The sequence below is a fragment of the Myxozyma melibiosi genome (assembly GCF_037950935.1).
Source record: "Myxozyma melibiosi strain Phaff 52-87 chromosome Unknown BZA70scaffold_2, whole genome shotgun sequence".
NCBI classification, from domain to species: domain Eukaryota; kingdom Fungi; phylum Ascomycota; class Lipomycetes; order Lipomycetales; family Lipomycetaceae; genus Myxozyma; species Myxozyma melibiosi.
The window spans coordinates 945753-965833 of NW_027042916.1; the positions used below are offsets into that span (position 1 = coordinate 945753).

Sequence of the window (20081 nt, forward strand, 5' to 3'; positions counted from 1 at the left end):
CAGCGATCAGCTTCAGCTTTCCGCAACTTGACAAAAGCCAGTATTTGTTCAGACATACAGTAGCAGTTTCTCTCCCGAGTTTCTGTTTGCAAAGAATTTTTGATTGTTCCTTTTTCTTATTCACAATGGTATGTGTTGATATTCCTCGATTGCAAACGCTGGAAAATGAAAGGACCTGGTCTCGTCCGCTACACGACAAGCATGCGGCAGACAGACATCAGTTTTCTTTGCATCTGATGACAATTAGTTGTAAGAGAGTGCTTTCACTAACGACGATGTGTTGTTTTGATATAGTCTACTCCTGCTGCCCCTTCAGCCCCCGGTGGACCACGGAGCGCGATCCGGTGAGTTCTTGATCCTTTTTTCTGAAAAGACATGCGAGCACACGAAGGACGGGCGCTTTGTCAATTGAGATTCTTCACATGCTTGAATACTCGCAGCGACCTCCCCGTTCTACTCGCCGCATACTTTTGTCGTCCATTGAGCAAAGCAGCAAAGACCCGCTAACCCACCGCTTATCTCCCCAGCCGCCGCGCAACTCAGCAACACCAACAGGCCGTCGCGCACCAGCGCCCGAACTCGACCCGCGCCGCCGGCGCCGGCGGTTCGAGCTCGACGATGCTCAAGCTGTACACCGACGAGGCCGCGGGCCTGATTGTCGACCCGATGGTCGTCATGGTGCTTTCGATTGGGTTTATCCTTAGTGTCGTGGCGTTGCATATTATTGCGAAGATTACAAACAAGTTTTTGAGTAACTGAGTGGGTGGGGGAGTGGGGATAGAGACTTTGACTGTTTGTTTGTTTTGTTGTTTGGGGTCATGGGTTGGTGTCGTTGGTAGTGAAGCGTGGAAGTATGACCTGTCTCATCTCATTATGACGGAACCCGACTACACCAGAACCCGAAAACCGAAAACTTCTACAACCCAATCAACGAAGCAAAAAGAGGAGTAGAAACGAGTGTGCGAAAGAAGCAAATTGGCTAGAACCAGAGAGCTCTCCGCCCCACTCTTCAACAATCTCCTTTTGTTCTCAAATCGTCAAAGTCTCGTCCTCATTTCACTTTCTTTCTCATTTTGTCATGTTGCCTTCACGATGCTGTACTTCCTTGCCCTTCCTTCTACAGTTTTTGTTTTTGCGTTTTCTTTACTTTGTAAATTAGTTGTCCATCGACGATAATAGTCATCAAACAGATTTCTCGTTCCTTCATCTATTCTTTTCTTACATGCCTTTACGAACAAGCAAGCATTCGCTTAATCAAGATCTTTTGACGAGAATATTAATACCATTAAGAGAAACGAAAACTGGAAAAGAGAAAACGAAAACTGGAAAAGAGAAAACCTATTTACAACGATAGCCTAAACCATGAAACGGCATACGACCAAATCCCCACTCACTCACTCACTAATTCGATACCGAAAAAAAAGATATAACCCCTTCACTCGCACCATCTGCGATGCTTACAACGCAATCCTTAAGAATAGCAACTAATAAAAAAGAAAAGAAAGACTGTGGAAAGGAACAGAAACGTCTCGTTCCAAGTCGGTAGAAAATATGAGAGAAACACCGGGCCAAAGTGAACAGATAAGAACGAAAACAAATACTCCATGAAACAACAAAGACCAGCCATTTTGATAAGAAAAAGAAAATTGATATTAAAGAAAATTGAAAATGCTCGTTGAGACTCACTGGTGCAAACAACTCGAAGACTTCTTGGGCCTTAGTTTGCGAAAATGGCACGCTGTGGGTGAGTGTCCGACAGATTGAGCTTTGGGTTTGATGCAGAGAGCGGGCGGGCGCGGGGATTGGTGGCGGGAGGGTTGAGAGAGGAAGATGTAGTCGCTGATGGTGCGAGGGTGGGCGAGGACGGGTCGTCGCTTGAAGTTGAGGAGGAGGAGGAGGAGGTAGCGAGTAGACCATCCGAGGTGTCGTTTTCATGACTGTCGAAGAGCAGGGCGTCGGTTTCTGATTTTATCAGCGCCTCGAGCTCTTGCTTGTTGCTGCGGACGACGGGTACGGATACATTGTTCTCCTGCATATCAAAAGACTCAAACTCGACAGGCTCCTCGCGCTCGTAAAACAGCAAGACGACCATTCCGTTACTCAAAACCTCACTCAGCGACGCCTCACGCACGTCACGATCCGAGATCCGCATCCACTTGTTCCCAGCGACTCGTCGGTACGAGATATAATGTCCGTACGAGTGACTGCCGAAATGAACGACGGTGCTCATCAGCCTATACCAGACCTCCGGATGATCCGGTCCTCTCTCGTCGTCATCGTCTCGGTACCGGCCGTCTTCTGCCTTTGCGCCAGAGAAAGAGGTGAGTAATCTCCGGACCTGCATTCGCTCGCTAAACACAACGTTTGTATTCCGCTTCCGCGCGCCCCCGTAGCGCATGTCGTACTCTGATCGATTGACGTGCAGCGCCAGAACCTGCGGCGCGCGCGACAATGTCACTTGCTTGATTTTCGAGGACGCAACAAGACGCGGCGGCTTGTATTTCTCAAACTCAGAGTCGAGAATCGTGGAGTTTGACAGGATCTCCTTGATTGCGTCGCGGCGGGTGATCATGATCGGCATCAGCTCTTGTGCTGTTGATAATTTGGTCTTGCCGGCTGTGTCGGGAGTAGATGTCTCTTGCGGTGTCTGGTCTTCTTGCTCTGTTGATGAGGAGATGACTGTGTTTGCGTTGGAAATCAGCCGCTCGATTTGGGCGTAGGCGGCTACGAGCGAGCATCGCTGGCAGTTCACCTGGCTGAGCGTTTCCGGGGCGGTGTAGGAGTCGAGCATGGAATCCAGAGTAGCCGAGTCCATAGACTTTGCGCCGAATATCGAGGAGCCTGATGACATTATTGATAAAGGAGGCAGTGCAAGTTCGATCGAGGAGAAGATCTGGTGTCGGAAAGATTGCATTTCGCCGCATTCTGTGCACATCACTCGAGTACATGTCAGGCCATCGAACGGCAGTAAACACACCGGCGGCGTATCAGTAGAGCCCTCGTCTTCCTTCTTCTCAGCCTCAGGCTCTTTGCTTTCTTGACGAATAGCTTTCGCCGCTGCAGAAATCGAAATAGTCGCAGCGTGCTTGCGCGCAAGTTCTTTATGCTGCTCAGTGCGGATCGAGTCCAGGAGCGATAGCAGAAACTCGTGCGCGTCCTGCTGTTCGGTGTCGGCGGTCCAGCGATTGGACTTTAGCGCGCGGAGCAGGACGTCGGGTGAGTGAGCGTGCCGGCGGGGCATGTAGGTGTTTAGATCGGAGAGGAGCATGGCTAAAGCTTCTGTCACTTCGAGGCCTTCGGCCGCGGGGAGAGAGGTCAGCTCGTTCATGCATGGTAGTGATGCTAGTGACTAGAGGATGGTCAGTATGATTCTTCTGATGTATTGCGCATGATTATCAAAGCCTACCTGGATCACCGAGTTCATAAAGCAAGTGTTGCCGGTATTCACAAGCCCACCCAGCACTCCCTTAAACCTCTGACTCTCTGCATACCCATCGATATCCTCACCATCGTCATGTCCGATACCCGAACCACCATGCCACAACGAAGAGCTCAAGATATTTGTAAAGTCAGGAAGATCAAAGCCACCGGAAAACCCGGATCTGACTATGGAGACCATGATAGCAAAAGCGATGAGTAGTCCGAGAAAGAGGGTCACAAGAATGATCAGAATGCTGGACAGGTGCGTGCTCTTTGCGAACGAGAGAAGAGCGAGTAGAGATGGCGAATCGGTCTCGGATGTCGACGCAGACGCTTGGCCATGAACAAGGTATGGCCACATGCTATAGCTGGCGTAGGCGCGATGTAAGAAACCTGCTTCCGTCGACGGTCTGTGAAGGACGATTCACACTGAATAAAATCAGCTTTGGAGAGCACGGCTGAGGTAGCTGACACGCGTGCAATGAGATTGAGAAACTTCGTTCGACTGTAGTTTGCTGTACAGTCGCTCCCGGCAGGTAGTAAGCCAACCTAGACCTACCAAGCAGCCATATATGCCGTGAATAACAAATGACAAGCAGCGAGATTAAAAGAAAGACAGATGCTGGGAAGAGGTTCTTGTTCGACAGATCAGGATAACCATTTTTTGGATTATGAGCCCTGGCTGGGAGGTGAGCAAGGGAGGAACGAGGCCCTTATTCGTGACATTCGATCGAGATATGAGATAGATGGATCAGATCAGGCGTGTGCTACGATGGAGTGTATAAGCAGCGGTGGATGCTACGGAGTTGAGGAGGTGAGTGGGCTGTGTTTGGGAGAGATGTATGAATTCTGATACAGATATGCTAGAAACGACGAGAGTAGTTAGCAATTTGAGAAGCCCAAGTGTTCAGAAGACCCTCTGTTCGCGAATCGAGTGCGGCATCTATGAATCCACAAACATCCCAATCACGTTTGTTTACAGTGAGTGCTATTTGAGACGTGATTGAATGTGAGAGGACCGATGAGGCAGTGCAGAGAAATGCCAACGAGTCTGTGTCTGTGCACGGATGGGATGGGATTGGGAAGGGATTACTCGATTCTCCGGATTTGCAGGTTATGCGGGCTATGCAGGCTATGCACCGGGAGCATTCCGGGTACAGACGAGGTGGATTAAGATGGAAGGTAGCAAACAAGAGAAAGTCACAGGATCAAATCAAAAATAGGCCAGATCAGACCTCAGACCGCGGGGAGCGGAGATCACAGGGATGGACGCGCATGATGCAATATGACAAGACGACTGATGAAATGTTGTGTGCTCGAGATCGTCATTCGGCAGCAGATGAGCCATTTTTTGTGCAATTTGTTGATGAGTTTGCAATTCTGTCAAATTCACTAGATGTGACTACTCTACACTACAGAATCAGTGGAAAGAGAAACGTGGGTGTAATTGACAGCCAGACTGGAGAAGAGGCCAGTGCAGGTGTGCAGCAGAGCAGCAGAGCAGGCAGCGGTCTGGGGTCGACACTGAAGACTCGTCAAAGCGTTTTTCTTTTTTTTTTTCTTTTTTCTTTTTTTTTGTTTTTTTTTCCATTTTTCGGTTTGTTGGTCCTCACGTGGAATTCCGATTCTGGTGATTTGCGCGGCTCAGGTTGTCAAAAACCCAAAACAAACCGGTGGCTGCTCGTTGCCAAACTCTCGCTTGCCGAAAATGTGGACAGTGCATTTTGCAGCATGGAAAGAAGAAGAGAGTGAAGGCCGAGGAGAGAAGAGGGAGCCTGAACACAGCCGATAGAGCGGGCGGGAGCAGGGTCCTCGGGACGTAGAGGCCAGCTGCCTCCACACCTGTTGTTGCTTACTACCATGCTCTGATCTGACTTGCTGCTCTTTCTATATTTTCTTTTGTTCTCTTTTATATTTTCTACATTCAGAACTAGGAAATTGGTTTGTGAGGCAGGAAAAGCCACGGGTCTCTTTCGAACCCTAATATACAGGGGATTGGCGGTACTGGTTTTTTTGCCGGTCAAGGTTCAGACGCAGATCGTGAGTTGGAGAAAGTTTTTCGTGCACGAAAGGAGGGAAAAAGAGAAAAAAGAGAAAAAAAGATGAAAAAGAGAAGAAGACGATGGAGATGAAGAAGATGGAGGAGGGAAGATGACCATTTTAAGAAGCGAGTGGGCAGCTGACTGGTAGGAGATGGACCACGAGGGATAAACGGGAGGAAGAGAAGATGCGGAGGAGAAGGAGATGGAGAAGGAGGAAGAGAGAAAGAGGAAAGGTTTTCACCAGAATGACGTCTGCTGCAATTTGAAGTCCAGTTTGGGACAGGCCGTGCAAAGGCAAAGAGCGCAGCGCAGAATGCAGAGCAAAGATCCGACTGTCCGGACACGAGGTCTATTAACTTATGACGAGATATTTTTCTGTGAGCAGGTTTTTCTGTACTGGAAAGAGGACTATTATTACACAAATCAGATTCTGGTATGAAGCTATTATTGGGATTAGTAGGAGGATGTAGGAGGATGTGAAAGTAGTAGTCATTGGGGCTCTACACCTTTGGGCGCGAGCAAGGCGCAATATGCAAGGTTTTGGGCGTTACCAGTTGACAGTGGGAGTTGGTTGCTAGAACAGTCGTTCTGTCCACCTGATTTCACGCGATTTCACGCAATTGATGCACGAGGAATGTGTTGTCGTGTAATTCTACCGGTTATTTGTTTATTTTTGGTTATTTTTGCTCATTTTGGCCTTGTTGAGGAGCAGCGGAAGGGATGAGGAGGAGGCAGAGTTTGTTATTTTTTTGTTTTTTTTTTCTCATTTTTGAGTAATATTTTAAGGTTTGGCTGCTCGAGGAGCTTGTGACCTGTGAGTGTGTGATAGGATTGTGATTGTGAGAGAAGAAGGAGAAGAAGAAGGAGAAGGAGACAAAGAAGATGACGATGATGATGAACGAGGAAGAAGAAGAGGAGAAGAAGAAGAAGAAGAAGAAGAGACTACACCTACTACGCAGAGCAGGTGTAGAGTCACGATGCTGCGGCAGGCGGCGGAGCACTTCGAAAGCGGCCGAGTCAGACGACGAACGCCCCACTTTAAAATTCGGCCGCTAAGGTTTATGTGCCAGGGCGAGGGTTCCGGATTGGTGCTAGCCTGTGCACGAAATTTCTAGTGCGCCTGAGCCAGCACAGCACAGCACATGCGATGACCTCAGTGGCTGGGGTGGTGAGTACATGCTGGTTGCTGATGATCATGCTGATGAGAGAGGTATTCAGACACTGGAGAATAGCAGAAGCAGTCAATTGAAGAGGATAATACTCTGCTTCTTCTCTATTCTCTGATCTACAGACTACAGAACCAGGGAACAAGGATCAGTCAATCACTTTACGAGAGTGGCGGGTAGGTGGCTGTGCGGGTACCGCGGATCCAGGAATAGCACCGCACCACGCGCCTTCCTCTTCACGTCGCCACTCGTCTTATTATAAAAGGCTCTCGTCCGCCTGCCCCCATCTGCTCCCTGAACCTCACACTCTCGCTGATCTGCATCTCTGCTCTGCTTCTTAGCTCATTCGCTACCTCTACACACACCATGGACAAGTCAAGAATATCCGACTTCCTCTCCAACAACTACATCCCTCCCCGCAACGCCCCCAAGCGCGCGTCCGTCCCTCCCAAGCATCCCACCCTCATCATGCAGGACAACACCACCGACGCGTCCCACCGCCTGACCTGCGGCTGCACCGGCGACAACTGCGTCTTCGAGCGCGTCGCCGACTCCGACAGCGGCGTCAAGGCCGTCCACCGCGCCTACGAGGAGCAGTATCACCTCACCCCCGATCACTCTGGCATCGAGGGCGGCGACCTCATCGTCTCGTCCTCTTCCCCTCCCAAGGCTACCCGCCTCAGCCATATCTCGGCCGTCCCTCCCCGGAGTCGGAGTAGTGAACGCGCTGCCCCTTTCTAAGCTGCATCGCGTTTATTATGGGTCGGGTTAATTTGCATAGTTGGGGCTGAGCCCCTTCTGGTTGGGAATCGTTTTTGTTTTGTTTCTTTGCTATTGCTGCTAGCAGCGCTTTAGTTTGTTATTTGTTATTTGTATTTGTTAAGATGGTCGAATGAATCATCAGCCCCAAGATCACTGCTGCTCTCGCGCTGTGATTTTGATTCGTTTTGTTTGGGATATTGACTTTGATGGTTCGGATTCGGTTATGGACTGGGATACTCTTATATACATTTAATCTATTAATCGCCTTCAAGGCAAGGCCGGGGTATCCTCTGGTCCTATCTTCTACATCTATCTGCTTCTCCTTATTCACTTGCTCCTTATTCACACTGTAAATAAACAATACCGTGACTATTACTCATTGCTTCACCGATGGTGCGGCTTAGCTGGTCAGGGTCATCGACTAACTAATATAAACGAGGGCAAAGACCCTGATATGCCCAGACGAGATCAAATAGTGTATATGATTGATGCTGTTTGTATTCTCATATACAATAGTTTCAAATGCATCAAACCAGCAAAATACGCCGTCTCTACGACAAATCCATCTCTTATCGACACTGACACCGTGCGTACCACCCCCGTGGCACCTCATCGCGTTGCCCGTACGTGCTTTCGGATCCCTCCTTTCCCTTTGACTCCTCGCCTTCCTTCTTCCATCTCGACTTCCACCCGCCTTCCATCTTCTGCCTGCCAACACCCCGCAATGGCAGCCTTGCTATCTCGTAGGCCTCTGGACTTTGTCTACCTCGTCTATTTGTCCGTCTACCCTCCTCTCCTCCCTCCGCTGCTGCCTCCTTCGCTGGACCCACCTAACTGACCTCCTCCCAGCTCCCTCCACCTAGTCCTCTCAACCCTCAACATCGGTCTCCTCTTCCCGCCCGTCCTCCGCCTCTCCGTCCAGCAATTCTACCTCATAAAACATGTCATGTACACAAACGACCCCCTCTTCCGCTTCCGTCCCGCATGGTTCCTCTCCTCCGTCCTCACCGAGGCCGCCCTTCAAATCCCATTCTTCGTCATCGCCATCCTCGCCTTCCACCGCAGTACGTCCTTCCTTCTTCAATTACTTGCTACACAGTCAATAACACTAACCCACCAGACTCAAAATTCATCTACATCCCCACCCTCATCTACGCAGTAAACGCCTGCTCAACCACATTCGCATGCATGGCCGACATCGCCTTCGGCTACGACGACACCCTCCCGCAAGCAGACAGAAAACACTTGCTCTTTGTCTATTTCCACGCGCTCCTCGTCCCCGCCCTGATGACCCTCGACATGGCCCGCCGGATGCGCAGATGGATCCCGCACTCGTCGGCGTCGTTCGAGGCCGAGAACGGCAGCCGCAGGAAATATAATTGATTTTGATTAGCTATTTGCCATGGCTTTGTACATTTATTTAATACGCCATCTTACACTTCACCGTCTCCGATACTTCAGATCCTTCGTCACCCGCGCCGGCAGACAATATATCGGATCCACAGGCTCGAGATCCTCGTACCCCAGCAAACTCAACCCCGCGATCCCAAACAAAGTATGAAACACGTCCACCGCGTCTCCCTTGCGATCCGCAATCCCACCCAACTCGTCGTCCTGCGCCTCCAGGATAAACTCCCGCAGCCGGTCCCCGTCGATCCAGTCCAGTCGTTGCAGCACCGCCAGCGCAGATAACACCCACCAGCTATAACACACGTCCGGCAACTTCTCCGGCCGTCCGTTCAGTCCTCCCGATGGCACCTGCCGCTCGCAAAGCCACCAGGACAGTAAATCCCTGTCGACCAGATCAAGGCGATCCGCGATCGCCAGCGCAGCCACGCACACAAAGATCTGGCCTGCGTGCGACTCCGCACCGGGAACCATGCCGTACCCGCCATCGTAGTTCTTGCACGAGTCGATGTACTCGACCGCCTTGTCGACGTCAAATTGTGGCAAGCGGTCTAGTAACGCGAGGATCTGGAACGCGATGTAGACGAACCGCGTGTCCTCGCTGTCGGCGTAGAGATCGCCCCGCACGGCGCCGTTCTGCGGGTTCTGGAGCGAGCACACGTACTTTGCTACTAGATCAGCGTCAACTTCGTCCATAGCGCCTTGGATGAACAGGATCTGTATCGCAGATAATGTGTACAGAATATGTTCGTCGTGGCCCGGGTTCGCGCCAAATCCACCTATCATTTCTCCATTAGCCCCATTGCCCCTCTTCTTTACTTCTAAAATCATTATCTCACCATTTGCATGCTGACAGCTCTTCACATATTCAATCATCTTATCCCTCGGAAGCGCATCCCGCGCTCCCATCAGATCCAGCGCCGTCAGACCCCAGTACACCCCGTCTATTCCTCTAATCAGCGCAAGTCCTCAGGCAATCAGATCGGGCCACTTACTCATTCTCAAATGTTCTGATAGCCAGTACTCCAGCTCATCTTGTTTCTGTCGTTGATTGTGAGCACTTGCGCGTTTGTATACGTATATTTGCCGATTGGGGAAGAATTGACGTACCTTGTCGAGCGATTGAATGTACTGAATATGTTTATCGCGCACAAACTTTGGCGCCATGTTGCCTTCTTGCGTCTTTCAGTACTATTAAATAAACAACGTACGCAATTGACTCTGATTCGAGACTATTCCTCGGGGATATTAAGACAGATCAAGCGCTGTGTCGCGCGTAAAGATGGAGAGGGACCACGGGATTGTGAATATTGAACGAGCTGAGAGCTTTAACTACGCCGCTCGCACCAAATCTCGAAATCACGAAAGTCAAAAAGTCGATTTTGAACATAATCTGATCTTCTACAATTGTTATCTGCCGACACCTTCTCTTTCTTATCACTATAAGATAGCTCTTGATGGAGAGAAAACTACGTCTAATTAAAGCAATTTAGAATCACTGGATATAGCAGATCTGTCTAAATTGAAGAGTCGCAAACCCGAAAATAAGTAGTTATGACTACATACATAATTTTTGTAATAACTATATAACTATATAACTGATAAACGCAATCAAAACTCAATAAATAAACCTGCTCTCTCGAACCGACACGATTATGAAACAGCTGAATAGAAATCTGAAATGAAAAAAGAGAATAAAGCGCCCTGGAATTGATAGTTTGGTGAAAAGCTGTAAAGGAGAAAAAAGGAGCTGGAGGTGAAGTCTAGGTGAAGTAATGCAACGGTAGAGGTTGGCGAGTTATAACCGTGAAGCAGACGAAATATCACATTGGAAGAATGATGATGGTAGAGGTTGGAGAAGCTGGATTCTCGACTGTTCAGATACACATATTTATATACGTATATCCGTTTTCGACGTTCTTTATGTCTTTAGAAACCCAGTCTCTCCGTCCGTCGGGGTCACAGCATAAACTCGCAGTCGGATTCGGATTTATTTCGAGGGATCGTTTCGCTGAACACCAGTGTAGCCGTGGAGTCGGTGGGAAGGCAGCATCTCGGTGTATCGCACTAAATGATTCCACCCGTCAGCCCGGTTCATTCACCACACATTCACAAGCAGATGCAACATAATCAAACAAAAACAAGGCACACGTACGAGCAAGCTCTCTGCAGTCTTCAATGTGGTTCACGCCCTTGGTATCGTAGCACATCTGAAGGGCCTTGCGCACCGTCCGCATAGCGTACAGCTTCACCCACTGATGCTGCACCTCGCTCATCTGCGCCGCCTTGAGCTGACTTGGGTCGCTGTAGTCGATCTCATCGAACGAGACCTTCTTGTACCGCGGGAATTCTATCATAAGAGCGCAAGTTTAGTGTCTGCTATGCTCTCGAAGCCAACCACAAGATGGACACTCACTGTTCTCGCCCTCGGGCTTGTCGTTCAAAGTAAGAGGAAACGGGGTAGCGTCTGAAGATCCCATCGTTGCTAGTTCTGCAAGGTCGAAGAAGACAGAAAGATGATTGTGGGGAAACGAAGCGGATTGAATGGAATCTCGTGAAGGCTCTCGCAGACAGAAAACCGCGTCTCGAATCCTGGCTCCCTTGATTGGCTGGCCTGCGTAGTCCCAAAGTGGAAACCCTCAGCCCTCAGAGCCACTAATATTACATAATTAGAGAGGTTAAGAAGTTGCTGGGGCAACAGTTGCGGCACGTGCAGGCACCCGCGAGTTTGTTGTTTTCTCCCAAATCTCGCAGGAGTACACAAACAACAGCTGCCCGCCGCTGTCATCGCTCTGCAGCTTCCAAACTCTGACCCAACCCATAGATCTCTCTTTCTTGATCTTCACCAGCAGCTTTTTTCTACTTTTACTCTCTAGTTCAAAGCAGCAATGACCGACGCCAGAGTCCAGCTCTACCAACGCTTCCTCTCCTCCCCTCAAGCCTCCTACCTCGCCCCGGACGCAAAGCTCACCTACGTGACCTCATGCAGGACCTTTAACGGCCCGGACGCGATTGTCTCGCATCTTTTGCAGGCGTCGCGACAGCATAAGCGCGCAGAGGAGATCATGTCTGCGCACGCGGCTGCTGATTCGATCGTGCTCGAGACCGTGACTACGATCGAGTTTGTGAACGGTACTGGCGCTTATGTCCAGGGCCTTGATAAGAACTTCGTTGTCGACAATACTGTTGTTGTGCCAATTGTAAGTCTTCTGATTTCTATCTTCTTTGTTATAGATCCGCGTGTTCTAACGAGATCGCTATAGATCCACTCTGTCATCTTCGAGAACGAGCAGGTCAAGAGCATCCGATTCTTCTGGGACCAGGGCGCCATGCTCAAGCAGCTTAACATTATTGGCACTCGTGGTAACATCTGGCCTATCTTCAACGGTGCCGATCAGAAGAAGCTGATGGCCGCCGATGGTAAGCTATACTTTTCTCTTCAGGTACTTACATTGGTTCTAACATTGATATAGCGACCCCCTCTGGAGTTGCACCTGCCGCCACCAATCCTGCAGCGCGCAAGCACTTCGAGATCTCCGAACTAGAGCCGGACCTCGAGGTTCCCGCTCCTCGCCCTGGCGCCATCGAGACCGCGTCCTCCGCCAAGCCCAAGCCCCGCAACCTTCAAGATCTGATGGACTCGTCTGCGGCCGCTCCTGCCTCGCCGCACCGCATGGGCAGCGCGCCCAAGACATACGACATCTTTGACGAGAAGAACCAGACCCCGATCGCGCACCGCCAGATGAAGGGCCCTGCCCCCGTGTTTGAGACCCCTGAGCAGATCCGCGCCAAGCGCAATTTCAACGCAAAGAACTTTGAGCCCCACTTCAAGTTTGGCACGCCAGAGACTGCGCTCGGCCCTTACTCCAAGACACGTTCAAACATGCACCCGCAGCCTGACGAGCTCAAATGGGATCACGATGCAGAGGCAGCTGACTACGTCCAGCCTACTCTTGGAAACGGACGCCGCGATATGTCAAACACCTTTGAGATCCGCGACGAGTCGCCGGCTCCTAAGGATAGATTTGGTGGCATCAAGATTGCTGGAAACGGAATGGGCAGCAACAGCTCCAGAAGCCAGTTTAACATCAACATGATGGCTGACGAAGAGGAGCCGGAGCAGCAGCAGTACCAGAGACCGCTTGCGAAGCACCTCGAGACCAGTGCTTCTGCTGCTCCTGCTGGAGGAATCAAGATTGCTGGAAACGGAATGGGTAGCAAGAGCACGAGAAGCCAGTTTAACATCAACATGATGGCTGACGAAGAGGAGCCGGAGCAGCAGCAGTACCAAAGACCGCTTGCGAAGCACCTCGAGACCAGTGCTCCTGTCGCCCATGCTGGTGGAATCAAGATCGCTGGAAACGGAATGGGCAGCAAGAGCACAAGAAGCCAGTTTAACATCAACATGATGGCTGGCGAGCAGGAGCAAGAGCAAGAGCAGTACCAGAAGCCGCTCGTCGAGCAGCCTGAGACTACGGTCAACGCCCGTCGCGCAAGCACCACCGCTTCTACCGCCCCAGCTCCCAAGGCCGAGACCGAGGACCTCAACAACCGGTTCAGAGGAATCAAGATTGCCGGCAATGGAATGGGCAGCCGCGGCCAGCGCCAATGGTCTTGGGATATGAACCCCGAGGAGGAGGAGCAGCAGCAGCCAGCTTCTGCGCCGGCTCCTGCTGCCACTGCTGCCAGAAAGCAGGCTGAGCATGCCAGATACCAGCCACGGATGACTTCGCACAGACAGTTCAATGCCTCGTGGAGCTTTGGCGAGGATGAGGACGACAAGGAGAATAACTAAGAGTCGTTAGATATTGCCTTAATTCGTTGCTTGCAGCTGCTTTTTATTGTTTTTGATGAGATTTATTTTGTTTGAGATACCCCGAGGAAATCTCGCGTAATAGGGACAACTCCCATAAATACACATTTCTATATTTTGACACTGAAGAAGCCCAAGGGAGGGAAAGAGAATTCTATTAGAGCGTCCTTGATGCGGAAAACCGTCGTTATCAAAAAAAACTGACTTCTTCTTTCCAGGAATATATCTGATCTAGCTTGTAGCAAAGGCGAAATAGTGTAGAGATGACTATATCTGAATATATATCTGATAATGACAAGTTGGTTAACTACAGAATCCTGATGTGGAGGCTCGTCTGTGGGTTAGGTGCGCAGACACCGAGTTTTCATTTGGTTTGCTGTTTTTGCTCTCGTCTATTTGAAGCCTTTTCTCAGGTCTCCGCAAATCAGTCCTCAAACAGCAGCTGTGGGAACAAGAACAAGAGGCTCGGGATATACGCTCTGAAGAGTTTGAGTGAAGGTCTTTTACTCTTGATATTGTTTCTGTCGCAAGAGCAGGCGACCGGTACAGCTTGTCTTACTTACTTCTGGGCTCGTTCATCTTTCGGCCCCTGAATTGCAGCTTTGGATCTGATTCATGTCATTGGAATAAGACTCGATAGACACTACACCTCCAGTACCAGTACTTTCTCAACTGGGCTAGATAGTTTGTTGCAAGAAAAGAACGACGAATAGATATGGCGCCTGCCGTGAGCGATCGCAGTAGCAGCAGCAGCAGCGGCGACGCGAAAAACAGACACAGCAAGAAAAGCACAAAGCCAGACACGGATGAAGAGCAAGCAGGCCATATTTCCAAAAAAACAAAGACCCAGCACAGCACTGAAAAGCAGGCCAGCGACTCAGAAGACGACGACGTGTACGAGGATGCGGTCGATCACCAGCCGAAGGAGGGAAATGCCATCTCTGCTGCTACGCCGTCTGCGTTGCAGAAGCAGGAGATAATGCAGGCGGGCGGGTTTGAGTTTCCGAAGCAGAAAAAGCAGAGGAGGGAGAAGCGGAAGAGCAGGCTTTTTCCAACTATTGAAGTCGATCCTTCGTCGATCAAGACCAAGATCAGCGTCGCAGTAAGTCATTCCGCCTTCTATACTCTATATGGTTCATGATAGGCATTTACTGATACACTTGTTAGGACATTCGTGATTTGACGCTGTACATTCTAGGAGACGGAGTTGCCCCAAGGTGGCTCAGTATCAACGTATGTTTTCACATTCACAAGACGCAAGCTTGCGATGCTAACTCCTACATTTTAACAGAATCGACTTGCGATCGCTCATGTCGCCGTCGTACTTGTCCCAGGCTTAACACCCGACCTATTCGGTGTCCCACTCGAAGCGCTAACCCCTGTTCCAATCACACCCGCCGAGCCCAAGTTCCCTGCCGAGTTTTCCTTCTTCCGCACGCACAAGTTCCCATATCTATGGCCTACGAAAGCACCCGGAGACAGCACGAAGCTACACAGTCCCAGCGTCACCTTTCTGAACTCCCCGCTTACCAAGACGGAGAAGAAGTTGATTGGGAAGAAGGAGCACGGTAGTCACGATAAGGAAGAAATGCCTCTGGAGAATCTCTTGATGACGCCGGAGTTGTTCGCGACGTGCGACTATCCGCTACATTCTGATACCCTCGCTGCCTTGCATGATAACAAGCCGTTGGAAGAAGGATGGGTCGAGACTGCCGAAGCAGAAAACGAGTCGGAGAAAGAAGTCTTTTCTGCAGAACTTGTTCAAGAGAAATACACGGTCCTGGGACTCGACTGCGAGATGGTACTGACTGCTAGTGGATCAACATTGGCGCGCGTGACGGTGGTAGACTGGGATTGTAAGATTCTACTCGACGAACTCGTGCTTCCGGATGAGACTGTCACCGACTACCTGACGCGATACTCTGGCATCACTGCAAAGATGCTTCAAGGAGTAACAACGACCTTGACAGACATACAAGCCAAGCTGACAAAAATGATCAGCAAAGACGTCATCTTGACCGGCCACTCACTCGAGAACGATCTTCGCGCGCTAAAGATGCGTCATCCAAAAGTCATCGATACCGCGGTGATTTACTCGCACGCCAGAGGACTACCATACAAGCCAGGCCTGAAATACCTAGCCACCAAATTCCTCAACAAGGATATCCAGAAACAAACCGGCGGCGCAGGCCACGACTCGGCCGAAGACGCGCGCACCTGCATCGAGCTTGTGAAGAAAAAACTCGCAAACGGCGAGCAATTCGGCCGCACCGCGCAGACGACCGAGCCGCTTCTGCAGCGCCTTGCGCGCGCGAGCGAGACCGCGCACGCGGCGGCGGTGGGCGCGGAGCGCGGGAGCAGGACCGGCAGCGGCGCGATCGTCGACTATGGTAATCCGACGCAGTGGTACGGGACCGACGCGCGCACGATTGTGAGCTGTAGGAATGATGATGAGGTCGTCGAGGGTGTGAAGGAGAATATCAGACGGCATGATTTTGTGTGGTCGCGCATGCGCGAGCTGGAGTTTTCTAGAGGATGGGTGAGGAATAATTCCAAGCCTGACGAGGACACGGCGGCAAAAGAACCTACAGAAGCCGAAAAAGCCGCCGAGCTATCGCGATGCCTGACGAACCTCAACGCGCGGCTAGAATCGATTTGGACCTCGCTCCCGCCCGCGTCGTTGATGATTGTCCTTTCCGGCTCTGGCGATCCGCGCGAGATGTCGCGGCTGAACGCGCAGAGAATCAGCAGTATGCAGCAGTTCAAGACAAAGAAATGGGACGAGATCGATCAGCCGTGGACGGATGTCGAGCAGCAGCTGTTGTACGAGGCGGCGAAGGTTGCGAGGTCGGGGGTTAGTTTCCTGACGATCAAGCCTGCAGCGGCTGCTGGGGAGAGTTGATAGCTGGTGGTGATAGTCTTTACTTGGAATTTTATCAATTGAGGAACAGGTCCCAGATGGGTGCTCCTGATTTATATGAATCGAAATACTGTACATATAACGCCTTTTAAAAACATAGACAAAACAAGCAACTAAACATATGACAAAGAAATAAAAAGAGGAGCACAGTCTATCAGCACCCTATTGTACACACACAAACAACGACAAGGTCTGCATGCTCTACCGCTTTCTCCTACGAGCAGCATTCACGGCTTTTGCATTCTCAGAAAGGGAAGAATCGTCGGTGCTGCTGCCGAGCGCAGACTTGAGGCTTTCGATCTCGTCGTGCATCGCCATGATAACGGTCTCCATCTATTTGGCTGAGGTTAACACCAGCTGATTCTACAACAAATACGGAAAAAACAACTCACAATGGCGAGTCTCTGCGCAAGTGCGTTCGGCTCTGGCTTTAAGATATCAAGATCAGCGTCCGCAGGCAGCGGTCCTCTCGCAGGCTCCTCAGTCCCGACCTGGTAATTTTTCAACGCGGCCGCGTCGAACGTGAGGTAATCCCGGAGATCGTCCAGATGGCGCGGCGTCGTGCGGTAAATTTTGCCCAACACCGCGCTGCAATTCGCGCACGCGAACGACGCGTACGTGGATCCGAGATCATGTCCGTCGTGCGAAGTCGAGAGCGTGTCGGAGACGGAAATCGTGCCTTCTGGTGCGGACGCGAGGGTGATTGTTCGCAGCTCCGAGGTCGCGCGCACCCAAGAGAGCGAGTCGGCGACAATCACGAGACAGGACGCGCACTGGAATACCACCGGCGGCGGGATCGCGGACTCGTCATCCATCTGTGCTGGCTGCTGGGTGCTGCTCGTCGTGGGCGGTTTGCGGGATGGTGGTTCGAGATCGAGTTGGGTGAGAGGAGAAGCAGCGAAGGTTTGGGACTTGTGCAGGGGCTCTTGGCTGTTCGTGATGCGATGAGCAAGTTGAATGAGTGGATGCTCTCAGAGGATTGTAATGGACCGGCTGGTTGAATCAGCTGAGGTTTCTGTGGGGACATTATTGAGGTGATGTTGGTGTAGTTGTTTGCATTAGCTCTTGTGAACTGCCAGTATGTTACTGTAGTGGCGATATAGTAGCAGTACTTCTCGATCTGTAAAGAATGCGCCTACGTCAGACTTTGAGCAGAAAAGAGTATATTGTGACATACCATTGAGCCAAAATGTCTACATGTTTGGTCTAGAGCTTGTAGAGTAGTTTGATAGTCTCTGTATAGGCAACTGCACTCGACTTGTGGGTAGAAAGAAGGTCAGGAAATGACTCATTCAGGCAAATAATGGACTATGAAGCCTTGCTCGTTACAAACGCACTCCACAATAATCACGAATATCGTCGATTCAATAGATAAGCATACTAATCACGAAAATCGTCGATTCAATAGATAAACATGGAGGAAATGACTATACAACTAAAAACAAGCAAACAAACAATTGACAAGAACACGAAATAGCACATTACGTAGAGTACAGTGACCAGTCGCTCGTCGTCATGATCAGCAAAAGAGATTAACCAAAACAAATAAAACACAAGATCAAAGAAAAGGATATGAAAATAGACACGTTTTTTTGCAAACAGCTTGGTTGGCCATTAGTATGTAGTCTCTAGACTTCCGAACAAAATTTTCCCGTACTCCCACGCTTGACAAACAAACAAAAATTAAACAAGATATCCATCATTCATCGAAAACGGCAGCAGAATCTCTACATCTGCAGATCGGCACCGTCTATTCCACCAACGCCTGCCAGGACGCCGTCTGAGACATCGTCGTTGCCGATATTCCGACTGTCGACGTTCAGGTAATCCGGTGACACCGATGAGATACTCATAGCTGATTGTATTTGATTTGCGCTGTTTCGTTGTTCGGACTGTGCGCTCATCTGAGGTTGCTGTTTCTGATCTAGGAGCTGCCGTGGTTGAGTTTGTTGGCGGTCCTGCTGCTGCTGCTGCTGGATGTTGTTCTGCTGCCCTGACTGCCGCTGCTGTTCTTCTGGCCGCAAAGCTTGGTTCTGTTGCGGCTGATGTTGCTTCTGATTACTCTCCGTCTGCTCGTCATATCCAGGCTTTGATTGCCCTGCTTCTTCACGTAATCTCTTCTCCTCCATCTCTGCGACTTCCGCAGCCGTGAGAAATCGTCCGCCTTGGCCGCGCGGACGGCGCATGGCGTGCTTGTGTCGACTTTCGTGCAGATATGGACGACGGCCCTTGCTGACCTTAAGTGACTCTTCAAGCTTTGCGCGCGCAAGCCGCCGCTTGAGGATGCGGTGATATTGCTTCGCGTTGACATAGAGCGGCTGATCCGAGTCGTCTGGCGGGGCCTGCTGATGCTGCTGCTGCTGGGGCATCGGCGAGGCCATTGACGAGACGGGGGAGCCATCGTACATCTGTTCTTCCGAGCGCGGATCGTGACGATCCTCTTCGTCAAAGTCGTCGTCGTCCACGATGTCGTCGGCTAGACCAAGGTCTAGGTGCATGGACTGGTCCATGTGCTGCTGCGGTACGTGGTCGTGCTGGTGAGGGGCGGAAATGGATGCCTGCATCTGCTGCTGCCGCTGCTGCTGAAGCACGGCAGATACGTGCTGTTGACTGAGCATAGCGGGAAGGCTCTGGAGTTGGGAAGGCGACGAAGGCGAGGTAGAGAAAGACAACGGAGGAGATGGGCCCTGGAAGTGCCGCTGCTGGTGGTGAGCGTACATGGCAGGTTCTGGTCGCGCGCGAGGTTCAGACGACCAAAAACAGCCAGAGAAGCGGAAGAAAGAGCGACAGGAGGAAGAAGAGCACGGGGACAGGGAACAAAGCCGCGGACGGGGAGGCAGAGACGGGTCTGGACAGCAGTAAACACCAAGAACCAGCAGAAAGTGCGTCGAAGACCGTCTCGGCCGCCGCCGCGCACGTGCATTAAAGCCGTGGGTTTGGGGGGATGGGGTGTAAGTGAGGAAAAAGGTGAGTATTATGCAGTTGCGAACAATAGAGCAGCTTATCACAACAACGACAGCAGGAAATGGCAGACAGACAGACTGTGTTTGTTGTTGCTGCTATATTGATGTAAATTGTAGTAATAATTTGGTAGTAGTTTCTCAGATTCAGCCAAAACCTCGCATTCGTTGCTCTGCTCTGCTGTCGCTGCATTAAGTAATAAATGACATAAGCAAAACCCTAGCGCCCAGTCATCCGAACACACAAGCGACTTCACCCCGCCTATTTCCTATTCCTCACTCGATGCCCTGATCTGCTTCCAATTGCAGACATATCGACTCATTCGCTCAATCTCATCTTATTCTCTCTTTTCTTGTTGTTGACATTTGATTTTTATATAAGGGTCAGTTATCCTCCTCTCTTTTTCGTTCTATCCATCATCCCCATCGTTTTTATCATCATCCACTCTATCTCGCTCTTGGCTCTTATATGCCGACTTTTATCTTGTCTTTTTCGAACAACGATCCCTCTCTTTTATACCCCTCGGCCATTGTCTAGCGTGCTTAGCTTGGCTCTGCGTCATCTGCGATTTCTCTATTCTCTTTCTTTCT

At 50.6% G+C, this 20081-nt stretch overlaps 11 protein-coding genes across 11 annotated transcripts; 6 read left to right on the plus strand and 5 right to left on the minus strand.

Moving 5' to 3' along the window:
- Positions 1–125: 125 nt before the first annotated feature.
- On the plus strand, positions 126–759 carry BZA70DRAFT_266258 (Sec61beta family-domain-containing protein; the record flags this gene model as incomplete). The annotated part of the gene is made up of 3 exons (XM_064911015.1): positions 126–249; positions 317–344; positions 528–759. 3 exons carry the CDS (start codon positions 126–128, stop codon positions 757–759), a joined length of 384 nt encoding a protein of 127 aa, XP_064769891.1.
- A 488-nt stretch (positions 760–1247) lies between these two features.
- BZA70DRAFT_116804 (uncharacterized protein) lies at positions 1248–4043 on the minus strand. Its single transcript, XM_064909464.1, has 2 exons — positions 3407–4043; positions 1248–3349 (listed from the first exon to the last, which is right to left on the minus strand). Exons 1-2 carry the CDS (start codon positions 3779–3781, stop codon positions 1718–1720), a joined length of 2007 nt encoding a protein of 668 aa, XP_064769892.1. The 5' UTR covers positions 3782–4043; the 3' UTR covers positions 1248–1717.
- A 361-nt stretch (positions 4044–4404) lies between these two features.
- Positions 4405–5418, plus strand: BZA70DRAFT_116484 (uncharacterized protein). The gene has a single exon (XM_064909463.1). The coding sequence runs from the start codon at positions 4537–4539 to the stop codon at positions 5170–5172; it is 636 nt and encodes a 211-aa protein (XP_064769893.1). The 5' UTR covers positions 4405–4536; the 3' UTR covers positions 5173–5418.
- Positions 5419–6923: 1505 nt separating this feature from the next.
- Positions 6924–7833, plus strand: BZA70DRAFT_275222 (uncharacterized protein). The gene has a single exon (XM_064912116.1). It carries the CDS (start codon positions 6995–6997, stop codon positions 7367–7369), a length of 375 nt encoding a protein of 124 aa, XP_064769894.1. The 5' UTR covers positions 6924–6994; the 3' UTR covers positions 7370–7833.
- Positions 7834–8114: 281 nt separating this feature from the next.
- On the plus strand, positions 8115–8773 carry BZA70DRAFT_288309 (transmembrane protein 6/97; the record flags this gene model as incomplete). The annotated part of the gene is made up of 3 exons (XM_064914023.1): positions 8115–8167; positions 8240–8454; positions 8511–8773. 3 exons carry the CDS (start codon positions 8115–8117, stop codon positions 8771–8773), a joined length of 531 nt encoding a protein of 176 aa, XP_064769895.1.
- Positions 8774–8801: 28 nt separating this feature from the next.
- BZA70DRAFT_116437 (terpenoid cyclases/protein prenyltransferase alpha-alpha toroid) lies at positions 8802–10288 on the minus strand. Its single transcript, XM_064909462.1, has 4 exons — positions 9908–10288; positions 9793–9838; positions 9637–9741; positions 8802–9576 (listed from the first exon to the last, which is right to left on the minus strand). The coding sequence occupies exons 1-4, from the start codon at positions 9962–9964 to the stop codon at positions 8831–8833; spliced, it is 954 nt and encodes a 317-aa protein (XP_064769896.1). The 5' UTR covers positions 9965–10288; the 3' UTR covers positions 8802–8830.
- Position 10289: 1 nt separating this feature from the next.
- On the minus strand, positions 10290–11362 carry BZA70DRAFT_116436 (nadh-ubiquinone oxidoreductase mitochondrial). The gene is made up of 3 exons (XM_064909461.1): positions 11214–11362; positions 10953–11147; positions 10290–10864 (listed from the first exon to the last, which is right to left on the minus strand). Exons 1-3 carry the CDS (start codon positions 11275–11277, stop codon positions 10788–10790), a joined length of 336 nt encoding a protein of 111 aa, XP_064769897.1. The 5' UTR covers positions 11278–11362; the 3' UTR covers positions 10290–10787.
- Positions 11363–11539: 177 nt separating this feature from the next.
- BZA70DRAFT_275231 (uncharacterized protein) lies at positions 11540–13923 on the plus strand. The gene is made up of 4 exons (XM_064912117.1): positions 11540–11997; positions 12061–12217; positions 12271–12828; positions 12985–13923. Exons 1-4 carry the CDS (start codon positions 11686–11688, stop codon positions 13590–13592), a joined length of 1635 nt encoding a protein of 544 aa, XP_064769898.1. The 5' UTR covers positions 11540–11685; the 3' UTR covers positions 13593–13923.
- Positions 13924–14589: 666 nt separating this feature from the next.
- Positions 14590–16512, plus strand: BZA70DRAFT_236122 (uncharacterized protein; the record flags this gene model as incomplete). Its single annotated transcript, XM_064910367.1, has 3 exons — positions 14590–14712; positions 14778–14843; positions 14902–16512. The coding sequence occupies 3 exons, from the start codon at positions 14590–14592 to the stop codon at positions 16510–16512; spliced, it is 1800 nt and encodes a 599-aa protein (XP_064769899.1).
- Positions 16513–16621: 109 nt separating this feature from the next.
- On the minus strand, positions 16622–17801 carry BZA70DRAFT_116853 (yippee zinc-binding/DNA-binding /Mis18, centromere assembly-domain-containing protein). The gene is made up of 2 exons (XM_064909466.1): positions 16923–17801; positions 16622–16863 (listed from the first exon to the last, which is right to left on the minus strand). The coding sequence occupies exons 1-2, from the start codon at positions 17343–17345 to the stop codon at positions 16732–16734; spliced, it is 555 nt and encodes a 184-aa protein (XP_064769900.1). The 5' UTR covers positions 17346–17801; the 3' UTR covers positions 16622–16731.
- On the minus strand, positions 17802–19535 carry BZA70DRAFT_116842 (CCAAT-binding transcription factor (CBF-B/NF-YA) subunit B-domain-containing protein; the record flags this gene model as incomplete). The annotated part of the gene is made up of 1 exon (XM_064909465.1): positions 17802–19535. A coding segment is annotated over one exon (1278 nt), but the record flags the coding sequence as incomplete, so codon positions are not given.
- Between the last annotated feature and the right edge of the window lie 546 nt (positions 19536–20081).